The sequence below is a fragment of the Eucyclogobius newberryi genome, unplaced genomic scaffold, assembly GCF_026437365.1.
Source record: "Eucyclogobius newberryi isolate DKJ021-1_F unplaced genomic scaffold, fEucNew1.0.hap1 SCAF_1, whole genome shotgun sequence".
NCBI classification, from domain to species: Eukaryota; Metazoa; Chordata; class Actinopteri; order Gobiiformes; family Gobiidae; genus Eucyclogobius; species Eucyclogobius newberryi.
Window position 1 is genome coordinate 31,453,178 of NW_027315723.1, and position 25,013 is coordinate 31,478,190.

A 25,013-nucleotide genomic window follows, 5' to 3' on the forward strand; every position below is an offset into this window, starting at 1 on the left:
GGTGGTGGACCTGCAACAGAAAGAAAATAGTCTTCCTTTTCACCACAAGGAGGTGTTTTAGTGAGGGAAGTCCACATCAGTCAATCCAATTAATTTAAGCACTTTGCCCATTCTCCACCCTTCTGCTCTCCGCGCATGCGCAGCAGAGCCCTGGGAGCTGTCCTCCAGCAGTTGGTGCTGAGTGTTTTCAGTGAAGCCGCAGCTTCCTCGGTGCCGCTCTCTCACGCGACAGGAGACATGGAGGAAGAGTTGAAATGTCCGGTGTGTGGGTCCTTCTACAAGGAGCCCATCCTGCTGCCCTGTTCCCACAACGTGTGCCTGGCATGCGCGTGGAACATCACCGTGCAGACCCCTGAAGGCGAGACCCCGGCGCAGAGAGCCTCGGGCAGTTCGGACTACGACTACCTGGACATGGACAAGATGAGTCTGTACAGCGAGACGGACAGCGGCTACGGCTCCTACACGCCGTGCCAGCTCAAGTCTCCGAACGGAGTGAGGGTCTTTCCGCCGCACATCGCCCGCCACTGCTCGCTGACCTGCCCGCTGTGCCACCGGAGCGTGAGCCTGGACGAGCGGGGGCTGAGGGGTTTCGCGAGGAACCGGCTGCTGGAGGTGATCGTGGTGAGGTACCAGCAGAGCCGAGGCATCGCCAGTTCCGCCTCCTCCGCGGCCGTCAAGTGCCAGCTGTGCGACCGCAACCCGCTGGACGCGACCGTGATGTGCGAGCAGTGCGACGTGTTCTACTGTAACGCGTGCCAACAGCGGTGCCACCCCTCCCGCGGACCCCTGGCCAAACACCGCCTCGTCCCGCCGCCGCCGAAAAGAGCTGAGAACGCACGAGGAGCGGTGGCGGAGAACGCGGGCAGCGGCGGCGGCGGCGGCGGAGGAGCGGCGGCGGCGGCGGCGGCGGCGGCGGCGGCAGCGGCGGCGGCGGGCGGCATTGGCGCACTCATGCCGCCCGTCACAGCCAGGAAACCGGCCACCTGCGCGGACCACGAAGCGCAAAACTTCAGCGCTTATTGCTGCACCTGCAAGAGCCCGACGTGCACCAAGTGTCTGGAGGAGGGGAAACACAATCAACACGACGTGAAGCCGCTGGCTGTGATGTGGAAGCAGCATAAGGTGAGCAGGCATCACGCAGCTCCGTCACGCAGAGCCGTGGGCTGCCGTAATTGATCATAATTAGGGTAATCTCGAAAGGCGTCCAACCGTGTCACCGTTACGTCTGGTCTAAATAGACTCTGGTTTACAGTTTAAAACCCAATCCTCTGCAGCAGAAAGTGTTTCAATTGGCTGGCCTTGCATAAATCATATATAGTTGCTACTGCAGCGCACTCCAGACGGTTTCTCTGCAAAAACGTACTGTCTACAGATTATCAATATTTTTTCCCTATGAGAAGCATGACAAGGTTTCCAGTTCCAAGAAAAGAGGACAGATCATCAAATCACGACCAATCATGACCCAAGCTTGCACCATGGGGCAGTTCTCCATGTTCAAATTGCCATATTATGAGCGTGACATATTTACAAATCAGTAAATTATAATAGTATTGTAAGAAAGCCATAATCTGACTTGCTGTTTGGAGCAGTTAAAGGGTTTTGCCTGAGCTGCTTATCTGCCCTTGTTGTTATTCTTTAAGCACACAGCTGGATGCCACTAAATCCACCACTATGCTCCTTTAAGGCATTATCTACAACATATGGGTCTGCATTTGATCTGCCAGCGTTTTTTTCTGGGGATACAAGTTCGAATAATGCCTAAGCACCTGCACTGAAATAAATAGTGTCCAGCCTAAAACAGCAAATATTGACAAAACTATAGTGACAAATGTTGGTTTGATTGGTTTAGTACCATTTTATGATGGAAAATTGAGAGAAATTGTATCCCTGAGTGTTTTAGTACAATTCTTCCATGAGTTTGTATGAATATGCAAAATATTTTCTTGATTGTTCATAAATGGCTGTCTTACACATTTACAATTCTCTTATTGATTTGACATTGCATTTTGTCGTTGGTGAAAGACCAAACATCGCTGCGATTGTTTGTCTTGTCACTTTTAATGTGAGCAGTTTTGTATTCGAGCCAAACCGTAATTTGTAAGAACCATAATTGTAATTACTGTAGGCAGCTGATATTCATGCGAGTCGTAACTCTCTGAGGTCGCACACGTTTACTGCAGTGTGAGTGCAAAGAGACGGGCGTATAAGCCACTGTCCTCAGAAAATATACGTGAGGGGTTTGAATCGTTTGTGCATCGTTTGTGAACACTGTTTTTTGATCATTGATTGGTTATTGGCTGACACCCGTAGTATTTGATTCAATTAAAGATTATTAGCTCATTTGTTTGCCTTGTTGGACATCACCCCATCAATAGATACGTGCTGATTAAATGTTTTTCAAGTTAATTAAACACTTCCTGAACTCAAATGGTTGTCATATTCAGGACAAGTGTTTTCCCAATGATGTCTTAGTTTGGTAAGATTTCCCCCGTGGTGAATATTTATCATAATTTTACTTCTGTTAAGTTGCAGTTTGTGAAGAAAAGTAAAAGTTTACAATTAGAGGAAGTAGAGCTGAGTTCTTAAACAGAATCCCTCTGTGATGTCATCAATGTGCGACGTGCCATTGAAAACACAGGGACAAGTTACGCTCAACTGACACCATTTTCTGACCGTTTAAACAATCATTCAACACGATAAAGATGTTATATTATGCTAAGATGTTATGTTTGTCAAATCATAATTCCTGTGTAATTTATATGGATTTTGGTTCTTGTTTTCAGTGTGGTTGCTAGGTAACTGTTGTGGAATTGCCTCTACCTATTTGCTGCTCAAGTTCAACCACGAAGTCCAATTATAAACAAAAATGGTCAACCTGGGGGCAAATGAGCAAAATGTTTAGTACAATCTGAAATATAATGTATTGTGCGGTCAAACCTGTCATATAGACTTTAAACTCATGTATGAAATCAGACATTATTTATTGCTCCTCCATTAATCTGAATTGTGAGTCAGGTATGAGGCAAGTGTGAGTTGTTGCTTCTGTTTTTAATCCTAACATAATGAGATATGTTTAAAGTTGGTTCAAAATCATCTGGGGTTTATACAATTTATGAAAGAGCACGTTCAATTGACACCATTGTCATCCGTCAAATTCTTTGATAAATATGTGGTTTTCTAATTGAACAATTGAAAATAATAACAATTAAGATTTAGTTTAGTTTTGTGAACCACAACTGGAAATTCAACCCAGGTCTGAACCAGGTCTGAACTAAAGATTTGAACACCCTCTCTCTTCCCTCCATGAGTCATTATGCTTCTGCTGCACAAAGAAGCCCACCTTAGTGGCCCCTGGCTCGTATCTGGTTAGTGAAACTCCTATGTGCAGACAAGAGGAGTGAAACGGTGCTGAAATAAGAAATGAGTTGATCCAAGATGGCGACCGACCGCTGCTGTAGTTAATGCAGTGTCTTTTATGTTTGAGGGAGATCGATGGAGCCTCTCGAGTGGTAAACAGCTCATATCTTCTGAGCGTTTGAAGTGTCACTAACTAGAACCGCACTTCCTATCTCGCTCTGTAGTGAAAAACTGAAAAAAAAAAAACTTTCTTGGATGGAGACGAGCCTGAAGAAATCTGGTCTGTAGACTTGGTCTGAAAGCTTGTCTGTTGGTCATATTTGCGCTGTCATTTAGCAGGTTGGAGGTGTCTGCTTGATGGAATAGCTCTTGACTAAAGGCGGTGAGTTCACGCAGTCAGCAGATGCCGGGTTGTTGGTTCAAATTAGCTTCACGGTGTGCACGGTGATTCAGCATCTGTCATCTAGGCCTAAGCACTAAAGGTCCACAGCCAACGGCATCATCAACGTTAGATAGATAGATAGGAAAGGAAATTCAGATTTAGCTGCAGAAACCTTTTCACTGCGCCCTTTTTGTCACCTTTGTGTCACTGTCAAAGGTTTCAGTGCATCTTGGCGGGAGGATTCGCTAGGTAAGAGTCAGCAGATCGTGTGTCAGAGCAGTTTGAGGGGAGTAACAGCCCTCTGGACAAAAGCCTCCTTGTTGTCCAGCAGCCCGGGAATCACACTGTCCTGCATCACAGCCAGTGTCCTGGGGGAGCCATGTGAACCGTGGAGATGCTGGAAAATGTGCTCTTCTTAGCGCTTACTTCGCTCTGTTGGTTCGGTTGGTGATGAGATGAGTCTGTGGCGCTGGTGCAGGACAAATTATGGGTTATTCAGTGGCTCTGTGTTTTATGGTGATTCAGTCATAGCTCGGTGTTATCGAGCAATGCTTGTATTAAGGGCGTGTGTAGAAATCACAATTTAAATGTAAGGTGTCAGAATTATTAATTTTATAGTGAAACAGCTGTCATATTTTTCGTGATTAAATATTCAGACAGTGTGTTGACAATGCATCAGGAATGTACTAAATTGTGCCTGTAAATGCCTTGGTTGAGGTTGAAGAATTACACAAAACATGAATGACGCTTAAAATTAACCATTAAAGAGAGATTGCACTAGACTTTCCTGTTCATTTTATTTTTAATCAGCTCATTTTTAATAGGTTTAATTAGGTATCGATGTATTTTCCATCTCTAATTATTATACTTTTAGGCAAACTTGCCGTATCTATTAAAACTGCCTCATATTTCACCTATGTCTATTCCCTTGTGATATTAAACCAGGCTTTTTCAATATTCCCTGTAAAATGTTGCTGTACATTCATTCAGTCGTGTGTTGCACTCCCAAAAGCTCGTTCCACATCAGTAGCAGTTGCACTGGTTGTAACACTGTGGGGCATCTTGTCACGTCTGCCCCAGTGTGAGATGAAGACTTGCTTTTGTCCTGTCACAAGACCACTCTGCTGGAACCATAACACGGGGCCAGCCTGGAAAAAACGCAAGAGCTACCAATGCAATCAGGACAATATCATTATTACTGAACAAGTGATCAGTTTTTCTGGTTGAGATGAACACGCATTCGATTTGTTGATTCTTTTTTTTCGTTTTGTATTTGGAAAAAAACAAAACACAAGCACAAACGGAACAAGACCAGGGAGAGAAAACCCTCCCCCCCAAAAAAACCCAATATGGAGGAGCCCAAGGAATAAACCAGAAAATGAAATGTCCGTCAGGCATACTATGTCCCGCCATTTTTCTGTTTTGCAAATGTCCAAAACATTTTCAGTCCAGTCCTTGACAGTCGGCTCTGCCCCTGTCACCCATTTCCTTGTTTTGTTTTTTGCAGACAAAAGTACAGCCCATACATTCCACAGATATCCCTCTATCGTATCCACTGTTTGAGTTTTAGATCCAAGGCACATTTTATTTTAAAGTCAAATAGAATATCTGTGTCTCATTCATCTCAATCCAGTGTTTATGAAAGATCAGGTCAGTCCCAACACATGATTGTGATGAACCTCTTGGCAACCACACTTTCTCCAACAACCAATATTTCCCTGTGAAAAATGTGCACTTTATTATAAAACCATGTGATACTCTTTTCCAACAGAAGTCTTTCCAAACATGAGATTTAGTGCTTTCCATTGGAATGTGCGTATGCTGTATGTTCCCATTCTTCATCAGTTATAACACAGTTTCCTTCTTTTTCCCATTTATATTTGATATATTTTGTAGAATTGTTGTTAAAATCAGTAATACATTAAAACTCAAATGCCATAATTAGACCCAGATCTCATTCTTCCCTCGTAACATTTTCCACTCTGGCTACACTTGGTCTACACAAAACGCACAAGATGCAGGAGTGAAGCGGATGAACTTTATCATTCTGAAGGAAAGCGGCCCACTGATCCAGTTTCCCTGACCGGTCGAGCAGAAAACAGATGAGCTATTTAAAGCCACGTTACTGCACGGGCAGATGTGGAGACCTGACTGAGGATATAGTACTGAGCCATGAGGAAACCGTGATGCAATATTTACAGCTGCAAATGCAAAGTTACTGCTCCCAGCGGAGGTGTCGATGTCACCATCCAGAAATGCAAGGTCTAGATATTTTTAGTGCTTTTTTGTTTCAGTTTTAACTATTTTATGTCTGTAACACCATCCTCCACTTGAGAATGCATCTGGAGAACTTTCTTTTGCTGTAAATGTCACGACAAGTAGACTTAAAGGGCAGAAACTTTAGAATATTTTGGTCTGCAGTGGGTGTCCTTCGATTTGTTTATTGTGTCTTTCTTTGTAGCTTTGTGCGCTAAAATGCTTTGAGTTGTCAATGCAAGACATGAAAGAAATAAAGAAAATCCTACTTCTATGTGGCACGCAGCACATCATCCTATCTGAAAAAAAGAAAAAGATGTGTAAATATCCCTATTGGTTTATACTCTTGGTTTAGAACATGATTGTGCTCCTGCAGTTGGAAAAGTACAGTTGTGGTAGCATTGTATAAATAAAATACCGGAGCTTAGTGTATCATCTTGTGGCTTTATTCATTAGCATAGTTCAGATAGTTCAGTGTCGACTCATTTGTAAATGATGGACTCTTTTAGAAGCACATTCTTGAATCCTAGGATGCCATAAGTTTAAAGCGAAAGGTTTATGGTGGCTCTCACTCTCACTCTCACCTCACAACAGAACTGGTTTCTGTCTGGAGTTTGCATGTTTCTGGGTGGCTCCTCCGAGTACCCCAGCTCCCCCATCAACCCCAAACATGCACAGGCCATTCTTGCTGCTAAGGTGCTCCTGACCAAAATCTGGAGAAGCGTCAAAAGCAGAGAACAAACTAACAAGCATCCGTGTGTTTCAGAATGATGCAAAGAACCGTTATATCCAATTCGAAACAAAATATTGTTGAATGGTTAATCGTCTTGAAAAAAAGCAAAATATAAACAGGAAGCTGAATTCAATCACTTTTTGGCTGAGTATGGTTCAGTGTCAGCTCTGTGTCCAGTATAATCCAAGGGAGACAAACCTAAGAGGCTTTTATCATCTACTGGAAAAAATATACATCTACTGCATTGTAAGAGGCATTTGCGAATTAAAAATTGCGCCAAATTTAAAGTTCACGTGGACCTTTGCAGAACCATGTGGTGGAGAGATACAGGAAGAATCATCGCCTCTATTAACTCAGATGCATTGCAGGAAGACTCCACTGTGTCACAAATATGCCATGCTCGCCTCATTTGCAATAAATTATCTCCTATCTCATGTCGCAGAGCTGCTCATCCACGACAGCTGGAAATCACGAGTCAACATGTAAAATTGATTTAGTGTGTGGCGCCGAGTGGAAACCCCCAACCACTTGTATTTACTGTACGACATCACGGCTGGTGAGATGGGATGTCACTTCTTTTCATTTTTGACATAATTCTGCCATCTTTCATAAGAAACATTGATGAAGAAGATTACGGTAGTATCATCTGCAGCTTGAATTTCCCCCGATACTGCAGCTGGAAATAGCTTCTTTCCATATTTTCCTATATGCTTTTTGTTGTTTATTGTAATAAATGCACTTTTTTCTTTTTATTATCTGCTCCAAATCGGCTAAATAATCCAAAATGCATGTATTTTTAGTTACCCAATGAAATGGCTAGTGGCTTGTGATAATCGATTCATTCATTTCATTTGTTTGTAAGACCTAAAACTTTTTTTTTCTCCTTTTTTATATGTTTCTTAGGTAGTTATGTTGTTTTATAGCCTAAATGTTGACCAGACCTGACAAAGTGTTCTCCAGATGTTACTGTGTCCGCTGCAGTTCCATATAACCTGCAGCAGAACAGCCTCACTATAAATAATACAACTGGCCCATGTGCCCACGGACCACTAACTCACCACTGGCTGCGACTGACCTCAACTTTATGAACCAATAAACTACTGCTACTAATCTCTCAGGCTTTTATGTTGCCTTGAAATGATGTAAAACACTGAAAGTAACCTCGAACTTGATTTTAAACCAAGTTAGAACATATTTATTGTACTTACAATTACACTACAATTTGTAATATTCCTTAAGAACTAAGACAGTTACATGGTGTCAATAAAGTGATCATGATATCTAAATAGGAACACTGACATCTTGAGCAGTAGTATGTTGTATGTTGTATAACATGTAGTGGTAGTAGTTCATTCATTGCATTATATCTAGTGGTAGTATGTTATATTACATGTAGCAGTTTGTTGTATTACATGTAGTAGTTTGCTTTATTATATGTGTTTGTTGTGTTGTATATAATCTGGTTAAATTTACTCTCTTTATCCCAATCCAATTTAATTTGGATTTTACCAAAACAAAGTCTCCAGAGTGCTGCACAGAATTATTACAATGGAGGGAAATGGATGTAAGAACACGACAAAATACGTAGTAGAAACTGTCCAAAAATCCTGCGGTGGATTGTATTTGGAGCCATTGTCCCCAAAATGCCATGAGTATAGAGGCTGCAGATGTAAAGCGCACTCTGTCCTCTCCATTGTGCGCCGGAGGATGAAACGGGTGCTCTCGAATGTAGGTTAGCGCACATTTAGCCCGTTCTCCTCCGGCCCTTCACTGTAGCAACGACTGCGAGCTCTGGCCACTTCACTCTCCTATAGCTCCACGTGAGAGACAGCTCAGAGACAGGGGCATTTGTGATCTATTTTTAGCACCAAAGTGTGAGCCAGACTTTGAGATGAGAGCGCAAATGTTCCTCAGTAAAAAAAAAAACAATAAAGAGGCTGTTACCGTGGTTACAGAAAGTGGGTGGAGATGAAGTTGTTGTCAAGACCAGTCAATATAGGCTTTTGGATTCCTGCCACACAAGGTCCAAACCTTGACCTGGATACATGTTAAATTACTGCATCAGAGATAGAAAGAGCAGAATAGATGTATGCAAAAATGAGCATGCAAATTGAAGCACACTGGAAACAAACAAGTGGTTGTTTCGGACCGTGAAAGAAACACAAACAAAACTTACTGGTGTCAGTCCACCCCAGGGCATATTGTGATGACATTTACGGTGACATAGCGTAAAGGGACTAAAATCAGTGATGCAGTTTTCTTTTGAAGTTCAGCTCAGGTTTAAAACTCCAGCTATGGAAACAATAGATGGATACCTGGGGAATACTCCTTTGGCTGCAGCAAAAAAGCAATAAGAAGGAGGTGGAGGACAGAGAAATAATAAAATGGAAAGACTGCAGTAATTTAAATGCTGGACTGACTTTCTACAGATTACACTTTTTATTTTCTTGCTTTCTCGATTCACGATTCTTCTTTTAAATAAGTTTCCATTCAGAGATCTCATAAACACAGCTGCAACCTAAGACAGACACTATATTGAATTGTAGATATGAAGTGCAGTCTTATATAGTATTCTTACAATGGAAAAAACATCCTGTGGTATTTTAAACAGATTCATCATCTTGAAAACAAACTTAATTTGTACTTGTTTTTATGGCAATTATGCTGCAGGCTTTCTATCTTTTCTCTGCATCTATTAACACACTGACGATACTCTGATCAATAATTAAGTGAGAGGGATGTGTCTTTGCATTTCCCCCGCTCCCATCCCATCAGAAACCAACCCCTGTGGAGCTGAGCTTTACGTTTATGGGAAGGAATAAGATTTAGATTTTTTATTCGTGCTCATAACTGATAAAATGTTTATAACCTGTTTACAATAAATAAAGTAGAGTTTGCACAGTTAAAAGTAGTTTGGACCCCAACATTCTTGCATTAGTTTATAACTTCAGATTTCCGTCAAATCTTTTCTCCTGAAGTAGTTTATAATGTGCACTCAGAACAGAATCCTGTGTTTAAATATCTTGCAGCACATCACAAAACAAACTATCAGGGACAAAGGCGAGGCTGAATAAGCTCTATTATCAAAAGTACATAATTCATGGGCATACAACACTGAATTAAATCAAGAATAATGTATTTTATGGTGATATAGTTACAATGAACTTACTATATTGTGCTCCATAAAGACACCTAAAAATGATGAATCTGCTTTGTCATGTTGTAGAGTCCTTTTAGCCGCTGAACTGAATCGGGCAAGTGAAGCTTGTGCTATGAATATTAATGAAGGTTTACTTATGGAGCACTGCTAAGCTTACATTAAGGTTTCTTATTCACATGCATAACGTCAGTGTCAGGCGGGTGTGCGCCGTGAAGTATGACAAATTACATTTTCAAGGATCTTTACTTTAAGTATGTGTGCGTTTAGGGATTAATGCGTATCATAAATCTTAGTGTCTGGGTTTTTAAGTCCCGTCCACTATGTGTTTACTGTGCTCTTATTGAGTAGTTTACTTTGATTGGTCCTTCACAGCAACATTGTGATTGGCGGTTGAGCATTGCCTAGTTTGGAAAATTGGTTGAGAAATGGCCTGGTTCCAATTCGCCGAGTCTGGATGGGCAGATTTGTAAAAGCGAATTAAAGGTAGACGTAAGTAGGTAATAGGTAATGTAGTTTATGTGCAAAGATAAAATTACAGCTGCATCCGTCCTTAGTTGGGTTTGAGAAAATAGCCATTATGCTTCCTTGGATATGAGTGTCACATGTTCAATACAGATGTTGCTTTTGCTTTTATCAAATAGCTCCTCCTCACTTTGGGTTGGTTTCCTGAATTTGATTAAGCCAATTGAGCACATTTCCCAAAGCTAAACCTCAATATCCCTTTAATCTACTGTATTCTGTAGTGTTGAGTTGTGTTTTCCTAATGTATTGTTGTGCCTTCAAATGGCTACTGAAGGGTGGGTGTAGAAGAGAGGAGAGGGGGAGATTTATTTCACTCCAAATGTGGTTTTCTCAATACGATGCAGCACATCTGGATGGTCACATGAGTTTGACCCATGACTTATACATATACAGTTTATACACACGCTGACTGACTTTCTCATAATATCAATATCTGGTGCTTTTAGACAGTTCTCCATTGTTATTTATGTACACACATGCAATAGATACTGTTTAAATCCTAATGACCTACACCGAAGCCTGGAATACAAATCTTCTGTCTGATATTGACTCGACTCGACCCCCAAAGTGAGCAGCGAGTTCTTATTGGCAAGCTTTTACAGCATAGATTGTCATGACTGAAGTAGTGTGGCAATACATCATCTTTTGTATTGTCGAATAAAAAGATCAGGTCCGATGTGTCGTATGAATGAATGTAGAACGTCTTTTTTTGGTAAAATAAATTAGCTTTTAAATTTACAGAACGAAAGGGTGGTGTTTTGGAGGGGTGAGTCCAGGTCCTCCTCCTGGCCTTGGATGTCCCGTGGGGGTCATTGAGACAAGGTCAACCCCCAGAATCACACTTGCCCTGCAGACAGACAACTCATCACCGGGGCTTTTGGCTCCACATTTAACCTCTATCTCCGCTCTGCTATATTACTCCTGCAGTTCATCGGGGAGTCCCAAATCACGATTTCATTATTGTTGCAGCCATTTGGTGCATAACGTAATGTTCTGAATCTTTTACAGTGATTAACTATTAAGTACTGATACCTATGGCTCAATAATAATAACCCAGTGAGCAGGGGCACAACAAAAAATTGCAATAGCAGCTGTTTTCTGTCCTTGAAGGGGCAGTTAACAATTCCTGCTGCAGTCAGCTCCGTGCGGCCGCTATAACTGTTGTGGTTTGTGGGATGGAAATAAACAAGGCAACATTTTTTAATTTATTTCATCAGTAAACAGTGAAAATTATGGCTTGCATCCAACGTACAGCTACAGGTGCCCCATACGTCTTTTTTTTTGTCCTTGGGCACAAGACACTTCATTGTCATTGTGAGGGCAAATACGGGACAACGGATGGAAATTATAAATCTGACTTGTGACTTGACCTGGCCTCTCCTCAGTGTCTCCATGCAGATATGTAGGTTTTAACTGGTTTTAACAGATTTATCTTTCTATAATTGTTTTTCCTGGAAATCAGATGGTTAATTTAGCTTGTTGAACGCGATGTTCTTCGACTGGTTCGGTACAAATCCACATTTTGTACATTTTTCTCACTGTTCTCGTCGTTAGAAGTGCCTCTAGTCTCGTCACCCAGCGCTGCCTCTGCTCTGCTTTTACCCTGTTTGGGTTGTGGAGGATCTGGCGTGTCTCGGTGGAGCTCAGCGGTTCTTCTGAATGTCAAAGACTGAATACATTCTACCCTGTAATAAGATAATAAGATAATGGCTCTTGACGGTGGGAGCGGGCTGAAAGCTGCTGACAGGAACCTATTGTGGAGTCGTTTAACAGATGGAGAAGGTCAAGATGAGGAACAAAGGAACAAAAATGGAAATGCAAAATTAGGTAAATTGTTGGTTTTGAACAGTGCTTTTCTGCTGGGGCTGTCTTTTGTTGTTTTCATGATTAATTGGTTGATGGTCTTTTCGGTCTCGAGAGCCATCTAAACTTTGCATTCTCAATAACTCTTAAAGGACTCAATATTTTCTAGTTTTGAAAAATATTGTTGTCCAAATCACACAAAATAACGTTGATTGTCTTCATACATTTAATAATCAAAGACAATACAATTTGTTGGGTAATCTGAAATCACTCTCGGTCTCTCCTCCCGGTCTCTCCTCCCGGTCTCTCCTCCCGGTCTCTCCTCCCGGTCTCTCCTCCCGGTCTCTCCTCCCGGTCTCTCCTCCTGGTCTCTCCTCCCGGTCTCTCCTCCTGGTCTCTCCTCCTGATATCATCTCCCGGTCTCTCCTCCTGGTCTCTCCTCCTGATATCATCTCCCGGTCTCTCCTCCTGGTCTCTCCTCCTGGTCTCTCCTTCCGGTGTCTCCTCCCGGTCTCTCCTCCTGGTCTCTCCTCCCGGTCTCTCCTCCCGGTCTTTCCTCCCGGTCTCTCCTCCTGGTCTCTCCTCCTGGTCTCTCCTCCTGGTCTCTCCTTCCGGTGTCTCCTCCTGGTCTCTCCTTCCGGTGTCTCCTCCCAGTCTCTCCTCCTGGTCTCTCCTCCTGATATCATCTCCCGGTCTCTCCTCCTGGTCTCTCCTCCTGGTCTCTCCTCCTGGTCTCTCCTCCTGGTCTCTCCTTCCGGTGTCTCCTCCCGGTCTCTCCTCCCGGTCTCTCCTCCCGGTCTCTCCTCCTGGTCTCTCCTCCTGGTCTCTCCTCCCGGTCTCTCCTCCTGGTCTCTCCTCCTGGTCTCTCCTCCTGGTCTCTCCTTCCGGTGTATCCTCCTGGTCTCTCCTTCCGGTGTCTCCTCCCGGTCTCTCCTCCTGGTCTCTCCTCCTGGTCTCTCCTTCCGGTGTCTCCTCCCGGTCTCTCCTCCCGGTCTCTCCTCCCGGTCTCTCCTCCTGGTCTCTCCTCCTGGTCTCTCCTCCTGGTCTCTCCTCCTGGTCTCTCCTTCCGGTGTCTCCTCCCGGTCTCTCCTCCTGGTCTCTCCTCCCGGTCTCTCCTCCCGGTTTCTCCTCCCGGTCTCTCCTCCTGGTCTCTCCTCCTGGTCTCTCCTCCTGGTCTCTCCTTCCGGTGTCTCCTCCTGGTCTCTCCTTCCGGTGTCTCCTCCCGGTCTCTCCTCCTGGTCTCTCCTCCTGATATCATCTCCCGGTCTCTCCTCCTGGTCTCTCCTCCTGGTCACTCCTCCTGGTCTCTCCTCCTGGTCTCTCCTCCTGGTCTCTCCTTCCGGTGTCTCCTCCCGGTCTCTCCTCCCGGTCTCTCCTCCCGGTCTCTCCTCCTGGTCTCTCCTCCTGGTCTCTCCTCCCGGTCTCTCCTCCTGGTCTCTCCTCCTGGTCTCTCCTCCTGGTCTCTCCTTCCGGTGTCTCCTCCTGGTCTCTCCTTCCGGTGTCTCCTCCCGGTCTCTCCTCCCGGTCTCTCCTCCTGGTCTCTCCTTCCGGTGTCTCCTCCCGGTCTCTCCTCCCGGTCTCTCCTCCCGGTCTCTCCTCCTGGTCTCTCCTCCTGGTCTCTCCTCCCGGTCTCTCCTCCTGGTCTCTCCTCCTGGTCTCTCCTCCTGGTCTCTCCTTCCGGTGTCTCCTCCTGGTCTCTCCTTCCGGTGTCTCCTCCCGGTCTCTCCTCCTGGTCTCTCCTCCTGATATCATCTCCCGGTCTCTCCTCCTGGTCTCTCCTCCTGGTCTCTCCTTCCGGTGTCTCCTCCCGGTCACTCCTCCTGGTCTCTCCTCCTGGTCTCTCCTCCTGGTCTCTCCTTCCGGTGTCTCCTCCCGGTCTCTCCTCCCGGTCTCTCCTCCCGGTCTCTCCTCCTGGTCTCTCCTCCTGGTCTCTCCTCCCGGTCTCTCCTCCTGGTCTCTCCTCCTGGTCTCTCCTCCTGGTCTCTCCTTCCGGTGTCTCCTCCTGGTCTCTCCTTCCGGTGTCTCCTCCCGGTCTCTCCTCCTGGTCTCTCCTCCTGATATCATCTCCCGGTCTCTCCTCCTGGTCTCTCCTCCTGGTCTCTCCTTCCGGTGTCTCCTCCCGGTCTCTCCTCCTGGTCTCTCCTCCCGGTCTCATAATTGCACAACACCTTTTCAATCACTGGTCTTTGGTGTTTGTCATGGCTTCATATTTGGGATACTTTGGTTTGAAGAATCTTGACTGAAGACGATTTGATTTGATTGGTCGGTCTTTTTGTGTGAGTAAAATCTCACAATAACATCGTCAGATTCAGACCATGTGAATGAGCAGAACCTTCCCTAACAGCTTGGTATTATATATCAAGTGTGTGTGTTGCACTACTACCACAGCTACTTCTATTATTTCTATTACTAGTAAATACATTTACTCCTTTACCGACTTTGTGTCGTAAAGTCAACCACAGAATCCAGTCGTCTTTGCCATTGTTGATTTAAATGGTTGTAACGCTTCATCCTATTGTTTCCTTCTGCTCTTTTCACACCCCATTACTCCCTGAAATCAAAAGTGCGCTCCAAAATCAATAGCTGTTCAAAAAGCGTCAAATTAGGCGTCAGACAGGTGGGGGGGGCTTGTAAATCTACCGGTTTGACCCATGGATCTGTTGGAGTGTGTGCAGTTAAACAAATGTCTGAGCCGGCTGTGCAAATGCGAGAGGAGGGCACGCTTCATCTGTCATGTCCTTGTTAGCTCCTTCTTCTTCTTCAGCTTGGCGGGACAGATGGCCTCTTGGCGCGGGGCGGGCTTCTCTCGTGGACCTTGGCCTCCACATGCCCCGCCCCCCTTGGCTCCTACAGCACGCGCAGACCCGACAGGATCAAGCTGAGGGACGGTGTGTGGTTGGGGGCTGGGGTGGACATTGTGCAGCAGGGATTATATGAATTAAAAGGAAAAAAAAAGTGAAAGTCAGCTCAGATCTCTAGGAAATCTGTTCGACTGTGTGTTGGCCAAGACAATTTGTTTAATTTGTTGTGAAAGAACGTCATTGGGATGCATTTTGTGGATTCATTTTTTTCCGCATGTGATTTGCTGATTAAAAAATGCATTCATTCATTTTCATAACCTAAATGTTGTTTTGAAGATATGAACATTATGTACATTAAAGAATTTTTTTTTATATATATATATATACATAGAGCATATATCGTTTATGGATAAAAAAAAAAACCTTTCTATTATGACTATTATGACTATTATGTGACATTTCTACACATTTGAGATCCATTTGACAGAGATTTCACATTTGTACGATAATTAAACCGACAACTATTACATTTAAAGACGTGTTTTTAACAAATTTCTGTTGGATTGACATAATAACGTGAGTATTATGAGATTTCATATTCTGTCAATATTCCCCTGTGAAGAAGTGACTATTTCAGAGACACTGCCAAACATGAAGATGACTTTAATCACACTATTTCTGCTTCGATCTACGGGTGGATGTTTTCAATACGATAAAGTAGTATCTGTACCACGTATACAAGCTAAATACAAATAATCCTCACATTGAATATGACACAAAAGACTATTTCACATGGTGTTTACTGTAATACACACGTCCTATAGCAGGTGTAAAGTGGGGGTGAAGTGTCCAGAGCAGATCGTTCTCATTGGTTCACGTTTGACTGTAATGGTCCTTTGTCCTGTCTCTGTCTGAGTGATGGCCACACACACATCTGTCCCCTCCTTTTGGCAGCTCACGCGCCATTGTCCCGTGTCATAAACGGCATAATACAGAATTCACTTTGAATGAATCAGGCTTGGAACAACATTTCTTACATGATCGGACCAGTACCACGGGCAATAATTGTATATCGCAATAAACAAAATAGAAAATCCTTCTAAGCAGCAAAAGTGCACCGTACTATATACTTTGATTGTAAACTAAGCTACGCATTTTCTGCTGCGCTTTGCTTAATCAACTCCCTGAATCCATTATCATCTAGTGCTTAATGACTTTCTCTAATAGATTTTGTACCTCCTGTAGCAAATATAAAATGGGCCATATACGTTTAATGGGGTATAAATTGCTATATATTACCTTAGATCTCCCCTGGACATGCTACTTACATTTATGCATTCTACGCTTTGAGGCTGTTGTATGCAAATCAGGATGACTTTTGGGGGAGGGGCTCATATTCAGTAAACTGACAATTTAGTTGGTGTCAGACGCATTAGTCTCGGTCTTCAGATCAATCCAATCGACTTTTGTTTTTGCCCTTGGGGTGCCATATTCTACAAGATTTTGTGGTTTAATTTTGTAAAGGATTTTGAATAAAGGGTTTAGGATCTAGAATATGCTTTGCTGTATAGTTTGTTATGTTTTTTAAAAAAAACATATATTTCTTTGCTGTGTATACTATTTGCAAAAATAGTGCAACGTTTCTAAACTTGTCATGCATGTTTGCATTTTAATCTTGATATATTGTGATCTAATCTGGATTAAGGGGTTAATCTCATTATTAGACGCAGAGGATTGATACTTGAGTGGTATTTGCTTGTGGATGGACATAATCTGAGCATCTCGTAGTTACATAATGTGAGATTGTCTGGTTACCAGTCAAACTGGTACAGATGGTTTTATACTGCTTTGCATACTGTCTATGGTTTAGCTGAAAAATGGAGACACATTTGTTTATTAGGGGAACAATGTATTTGAGTCATCTTTGTGCATTACACTTCATGTATCTACAGTACCTAGTACATACAAACATTGTGTCTTTATAATTCTATTTAAGGAATAGGCGAGGACAAAGCATATTAATGAACATTTAAACACATGTAAATATGACTGACTATAGCACCCATCTGCAGACATCTGGCACTTTTACACAGACCACCTACTGCTGGAAAACAGGACAACTAGAATAATATCATGTTAGTACAAACATTCAACGATACATAAGCTGAAGAGTGAAAAACAACTGTTAGAACACAATTCCTCTGTTTTGCACATGCACTTGTATCGAATTGAGTCCCAATGCAATTTTATAGCACCAACTCATATTGCTCTGATTACTATTGCACTAATAGCCAGGAGCTTGGTTATTATGTCTCACAATGTCTTTGTCTTCACAGTGCCAGCTCACCCAGGCTCTGAACGGTGTTTCAGACAAGGCCAAAGACGCTAAAGAGTTCCTGGTCCAACTCAAAAACCTGCTCCAACAAATACAGGTAAACGACTCTTTCACAATTAAGAATAAAACGTATTTAAATAATAAATAATAAAACTTATTTACTCACTATGCGATGCTTCCAAGATCCATGCTGCGCTGTGGCCCTGTTACATATTAAATAAATGCTAAATGTGATCGTACTTCCACGGTGATTAAAGGAGAACAATGATTTCTAGCAAACATCTTATTTTCTTTCCCAAGTGGCTTATTCCTTTCATGTTCTATGGGTGGCAATTTTGAGTGTTGATTGCGGGACTGAAAAAGATCCAATAATAGAAAACCATTCATTAACACATTCATAGTTATTTTATCACTGTGTTTGGTTCAGAATGCTTGGTCCAGTTTTCACCAGCTAAAAGTATGTTAACACTTTAAGCTAGACAGTGGATTGAAAATCACTATTATCAAAGTCTCCATCTCCCCTTCTCTTATCACACAACTCAGTGGTTCTTTAAAATGCAAAATGTCTCTATTGAGTGTGCAGTGCAGGCAGAACGTCTCAAAACCATGCGCTCGCTCTAGATTGTAGGTCAGTGATGATAAATCATTGTTGTTTACCTCAAATCACTATAATTGGACACTTGAACTTTACACAGGCTATAACAGACTCGCGTGTGCATGGAAGCAATAATAGGCCTATCGAAGCTAAATGTTCAGGTAATTAAATGTGCACTATGTATTAAATATATTTATCTTGCATTTTACCAATCATAGGTGTTTTTATTGCTCGAAAACGCTTAAAACAAGTGTCCTTACACAAATCTGACCTGTAACTTCTTCTATGGCTGTCTAATAATAAGCCGTAGGCGTTCAAGTTTCAAGTTAATTGGTCATATTCACGCTTTTCACTAACAATTTTGAGGTTTTGATAAAGGAAACATAACAGCTTTGGTTGGGTTTGCAGCCGGGGGCTTGTGGGCGGGATCAGCTGTGTTTCCAGACTGAGCTCATGCACACATTTAAATCCTGTGCACAGCGTCAGAGCAAAACCAAAAACATACTATTGGCTGTGTATATATATCTTTGTTCATCTGTGCCTTACCATGACCAGCATTCCTGGTATAGATCTCACTGTAAACCATGAGGGATCCAGTTTAGAGGTGGGCAATATTGACAAAAATGATCATCTCAATGTTTCTTTTGCATTATCGTACTAACAATATTCAGATGATATTTTCTTAATGCATTAAGTGTTAAACTGTGTATTTATTGTCTGAGCTCACAACGAATGGACCATAAAACAGGCATAATTATCACTTTGTACCCATGTTTGGAGATTACACTAGACATTTATCTTTTTTCTTGTTTTTTAATATTTGCAATTATAGACGATATACTCGATATTCTAATTTTGCATATTTCCAAAGCAGTAATTGTGATTTTGCTCCCTTTTCAATATACATCCAACCTCTTATCCATCTTTTTAGTTTACAAAAAAAAAGGATATGTTTAATTGTACAGCCTTATTATTCCTCTCAATACCAGATTTGTGCTTTCTACATAAAATATATACTTATTTTGAAAATTAAGATCCATCGTCCATTCTATCTGCAGACGAAATGCAAATGTCTTCTTTATCTGACTATTGTCTTCTCCTGGGCAGAGCGATGTGCAGCCACTGTGCACTGTAAAAGAAAAAAAGTAATCTTGGTGAAATTAAAAGCTGAAGAAATCTCATTTTAGCCTCCGGGGAGTGACTTGGCAGAAACATGTTGTAAATCCCATTGACCGGATTGTTGCTCAGTGCCTGATAATGTCGAGAGAAAAACAGAGGCCCGACTGCAGTCTGTCGAAATAATGAATGCTGTGTCAAAATATTTGATGCTGGGAAAATAAAAATAGCACATGATCCGAGTGAGAAATGAGCATAAACACAAATCAACAGAATGTGTGTGTGTGTGTGTGTGTGTGTATGTGTGTGTGTATGTGTGTGTATGTGTGTGTGTGTGTGTGTGTGCGTGTGTTTGTGTGTGTTTGTGCGCCACTGAAATAATGAAAAGTAGGTCTGTGTTTGTCATGTGCTAAATAAAGACCCGGAAATCAGAATCAGCATTACAAAATATGCAGCAATTAACCATTACATTATGACTTGCCTAGCACTACATACAGTAGAACAAACTGTGATTCTTGTACAACCACTATATAACAGATAGAGCTGCAGAATAGAAAAACATGCTTAATTTGTTCAGTTAAATTTGAGTTGTATCACTTTATTTACTAGTCAAACTGTGTCACAATGAAAAAGCTAAAAGCGAGATTTATAATAAAAACTTTACCTTGAAAAAGCTTTTAAGCATGACTCACTCAAAGTTGTATTTTGAAGGATTTATGCAGGTTTGAGTTGTCTTTGTTGTTCTGCATTTGAGGCACAAATGCTCAGGGGAAAAAAAGTGTAATTTAAAAAATAAAAGCGTAAAATGACTCAAATGAATTAAAATTGAAAGCCAAAATGTACGCAATAAAAAATAATTCACACCGTCATTTCTTTTCAGTAGTATAGATTTGTATGTTTTAATATGTGAGGTTTTGTCTGTTGCAGGAGAGTGGAGTGGAGTTTGAAGCCTGTGTCGTCGCCCAGTGTGATTCTCTGATTGAGGCGTTGACGAGGCAAAAAGCCAAACTCCTCACCAAAGTCACCAAAGAGAAAGAATACAAGCAAAAGGTGAGGAAATGCACTCTATCGAACATCCTCTGCATTTGACCCATCCTTCAATGCCGCACGGGGAAACCTGTCCAGACCTCGAGCTGGGCGTGCTCAGGACCTTAAAGGTCCCATAACATGCAAAATCGGCACCTTTAACAAGAGGATTTTTACCCATGTGTGTTTGGGTTGATGAGGGAAACTGGAGCCTAGAGGAAACCCAGACGCAGGGAGAAACACGCAAACCCCTCACAGAAAGGCAAAATAAATTGTGGTGTATTTTTTCCTCGTCTCTATAACTGAGTTTTTGACTTGCCAAGTGAAATGCTGAGGCACCACATCAAATCACACGCTGCGTTTTTGGCTTTAAGAACGTTTTGAAACTCCCAGAAAACTGACAGCTATTAGTCATCCCTGCACTTTTCGGCTTCATTCATGTTAAAGTCTTGTCACAGTGATGCAGATACAAGAGGACTATTGTCTAATAGTGTATTATTAAGTCGAAGTGTGATATACTGTATTTCAATAAATCTGGGCATGATAATCCCAGTTAACTATACTAAATGAACCATATTGTAAATGTTGTGTCACTTTATTTAAATGGAAGTATTTCCAGACACATGTTCCACTAGTAAAGAGTTCAAAATTCTAATGTTTCAATCTTATGTACTCCACACACCGTCAAGTAGATTTATCCATTTAGCAGCACCTGGCCTCATTTAGCCACGCCTTAGTCACCTTAAAGTTAAGTTGCCACGGCGTTACCCTTGATTGTCCTCCTTTTGCTTGTGTTATTTTAGTGCTGTCGATCATAACAGAAAACACATTTGACAAAGAGTAAGACTGTTTTCCAGCCGCCAGGAGAAACTGTGCATTGTTGACTTGTTGGTGCACACAAACATTCAACATTTTGCACAAATCAAACTAATTTATGTCATATTTTAAGCGACGAGACAGTGAAATAAATTCCTGTTAGACCAAAAATCTCAAAGAATCCAAGTGCAGATTTGTAGCAAAAGTCACAGCGCTACACAGAGGCCGGAGGAATCAAACTTAAACGGCTCCTATAATAACAATGAAACACTTCGTAGTTATCATCTGTAAGACTGTAATACTATGTTCACTATTGACGCCAAAATAACACTTTCCATCTGCTATTTTGAGAACAATAATTCTAAATGAATGAACAAATAGAAGCTTGGTATAACCAAAATGAATGAATAAACAACTAAATACATAAAGGTTATGAGTTGAAATGAATCCTCGTCTCTGACCTCCACCTCTTCCTCTAATACTGGAGGTGTGTGTCTGGGAACATCAATGGCCCCGTGCCCAGACTCAATGTGCCTCGCCCACATGCCCATATGTCTGTGTCGGCTGGTAAGGGACGGCCCGAGACAGCTGTTGTCATCATCATCTACAGGATATTCAGATTTACAAATAGATTTATGAATGACTAACAATACAGCAGTATGAAGCAGTGTGTGTTTCTGGGCTATAGTTCTAGCTGACCCACATGTTTTGTTCATGCGTGTTATCTTTGCTTTTCTGGAGGATTTTGCGAAAACTATCAACCTGAAGGCATCATGTGTATTATTCAGTCTTTATTCATCACCGGTGTAGGTCTGTAGTACTCCGACGGTCTTTGAGATGTCAAGTCATGAAAATTGCGACTGGAGACCGAATCATGTGAATAGCAGGGTTTACATAATTTAAAATGCATGTCAGTAAGAAATCTTGTACAATATGTTTTTGATTGGATCAGCAATACGTCTTTAACTTTAAACTTTACTTGTAAAAAGAGTCATTTATCTGTGGAGAGCTAAATATTCACCCGCACAACCCAAAATTACACACTGCCTCCACAATGCATCATGGGATTGAACACTGCTGGTGTTTATTTTGGCTTAGAGCTTACGTAACTGCAGTTCAAAGAAAGCTCTTTATTTTTGTTTCACACCAAGAAGAGTGGAACATGGTGCCAATGTTGGGCTAGTTCAGGAAGATCGTCATACGGACCAAAGATACAATTTGCAATTACAAACAGATTGGATTCTTTTGATGAACACCTTCAATAGAATCGAACCAAAATGACCACCTCTTCAAATGGAATGTACAGCGATCAGGACACGCACTGCAGCAAACGGGAGGAAATGACAGAAGAGTAGAATGTGGATGATCCGAGGATGATCCCTGATTTCCACAGTGTCTATTGAGTGTGTCACATCAGGGCTCCTGGCTCAGACTCTGTCCTCTCTCCTCCCACGGTTCACATGCTGCACTTTACAGGCTCATTCATACCGAGCCGTCACTGTCCTCATGCTCCACTTCCTCTCTACTATTATTATTTTTGTATTGACCTTGATTCAGCCAAGAATTGTACTTGTTAATCATAATCACAAGGATCTCAGAAATTCCCTGAGGCGCAGCGAGGAATTTCCAGTTTGTTATCAGCACAAATCACCAAAAAGATTCTACACTCCTTGTTGAAAATAGTCAAAATTATACATTAAATACACTATTTTCAATCTAAATTAAAATAAAGGAATTAACTGATCAAGCTTCCATGGTGGTTTTTGCATTTTCTGACAAATGGAACGATCCTAAAACCAATAAACAGGCTTGTTAATAAGCGAGGTACATCTGGGACAAAAAACTTTCACCTATTACCATGGTGACATCATTCCAAAGGATAATCCGTTGAACTTTTGAAACTTTGTCAGGAAAGAAAATCCATCTCTAAACAGAAATGGTGGTCTAACTCATGGGTATTGATTAAGGCTTGTTCATGTTTTATTGAGGCTATTTTTCTCATTTAATTGTTTTTCCTTTCTTTTTATAAGGTTACTGTTTTTGTGCTTTGTCCCAGATCTAAAAAACATAACCAAGTAGAGATTCATTTAAAATGTCTATTCGATAAACAGAAAAATTACATAAAACGTAACATTTTTATTTTTTTCAGTTTAAGTCGAGATAACAATCTACTATCTACTTTACCAGCTTTATCTGCTGATTTCTCACTGTATTTAGCCTTTGACAGCAGAATAATAACCGTGCTATCTCATTAACCATTGAGTAAAGAAAAGCACTAATTACCAGGACTCCATCCAATTAGCTTTCGGAATCATTTGGGCAGCCAAGCATTACTGTTATAATTCATTGACTTAGTGTGAGTGCATTTTATTGTGAAGCTCATGTCTATTATTCTGAATGTAGCTTTTATCTGCAAAGAAAATACAAATCGCTAATATATTGTCCAGGTAGAAGAACAGGTCTATTTAGATAAGGCGCTTCACTGGACTTTAATTAGCCTGGAATTACTTGCTGTGACATCCATCCAAATCCAATACTGCAGTTTCTGACAGGAAAAAAAGGGGAAAGAACATTTTGGATGTTATTATTTTACATGTCTGCTCTTGTCTGATAAGCGACATCCTTTACCTTTGTTTCTTTTAGGTTATTTGGGTGATTTGATGGTCGTGATTGTTCAGGTCTCAATGTAATCGTCAGAATTAAGTCATTTCGATTCAATCTTTACTCCTAAAAATACACCTAAATGTGCAATGCTTTTTCCATGTGCAGATATTGTCTCTGTTACCACGATTCCAAATCGTCACTAACTGCGTGCACTTATTTGAAGCCGCGCTGTGTGTCGTGGCTTCATCGCTGACATAACGTGCACTGCTTTGTTCAGGTGGCGAGAGACCAGATCAGTCACTGCACCATGAAGCTGAGGCAGACCACCGGGATGATGGAGTACTGCCTCGAGGTCCTGAAGGAGAACGACCCCAGCGGCTTCCTACAGGTGACTCCCGCTGCGTTCAGCTGAATTGTAGCGTATCCGTGGGAGTGAATGAAAAGAACACTGTTGCTATGGATGTTATAGACAATTCAAAACCACATGTTTATAGCGGCAAAAAGGGCGTTTGGGAAAAGGAAGCTGAAACCAACACTGGCTCTAATATTTTGTAATACTTGAGGGCAACTATTTTAAGTTACTTGAATAGTGACTTTGAGTTAAATAGTAATGATTTTAAATAGAAATATTAATGATTTCATGATCCAAAACTATACAGACTTTTATTTCGTACCATTTAACACAAAGAATATTCAAATTTCTTCCTTCAAAGTCTGACTTCTGTTCCAAACCACATGTTTTTACAGATATTGGCTGTGAATTTCTCAATTAAAAATCCTAACCATTTCATTGATGATTAGACATGACTGAATCTCTGTCCCTCAATCTTTTAATTAATTGCCCTGCCCTATATTTAAATTAACTTAAAAAGAGGTTTATTGAACTCAATACTGTTGTGTGAAGCCAACATTTACATTTCTTGAGTGTCCATTCTTTTCAATATTCAAGCAAGGCAAGTATAGGCCTGTCTTGGGGAAATCTTCCTGTATACATCTTATCATTATTATTTTTATCTTACCTTTTGACTTCTTATGCTGTGTGCGTGGAGCTAAACCAATGTGTGGCCATTATTTTATTCTTTGTTTGCAGCCTCAAAAGTAAATAGTGAAGAACATTTCTTTTGTGTTTGACATTTGAGCAGAATATTGGAGTGAAGTTTTGTTGTAAATCCCCTGACAAGTTGAGCTAGCAGCAGCTGATCAATAGCATATTAATACTTATAGATCAACGGCAGGTGAGGTCAGGCTCTCGGGTCGAACGTGAAATGCACCTGCTCACGAGGTTTATGCTGAATCAGTCTTCAACAGAGTTTGTCTCGACTTTTGAGCTTGGACATGTCAAAGTGACGTGTTATTCCTATAGCTCGAATTAGGACTGTGAGCTTTTAATCGTTTTGCCTATTAATCTGTCGACAGTGTCAAAGAAATCTTTTATTGGGTCATTCATTAGTTAATGTAGATGGTAAGGATTTATATGGACGGCAGCAGAAAGTGGAAGACATGGAAT

At 41.6% G+C, this 25,013-nt stretch overlaps 1 protein-coding gene across 2 annotated transcripts in view; it reads left to right on the forward strand.

The window, feature by feature from the left end:
- Positions 1-156: 156 nt before the first annotated feature.
- Positions 157-25,013, forward strand: part of trim67 (tripartite motif containing 67) — a 36,237-nt gene continuing 11,380 nt past the window's right edge. For both annotated transcript variants that reach the window (XM_072443767.1, XM_072443776.1), the window contains exons 1-4: positions 157-1,122; positions 17,351-17,446; positions 19,988-20,110; positions 23,784-23,894. In XM_072443767.1, coding sequence (XP_072299868.1) covers positions 238-1,122; positions 17,351-17,446; positions 19,988-20,110; positions 23,784-23,894 — 1,215 coding nt within the window. In that variant the 5' untranslated portion in view covers positions 157-237. The remainder of the gene's footprint in view (positions 1,123-17,350; positions 17,447-19,987; positions 20,111-23,783; positions 23,895-25,013) is intronic.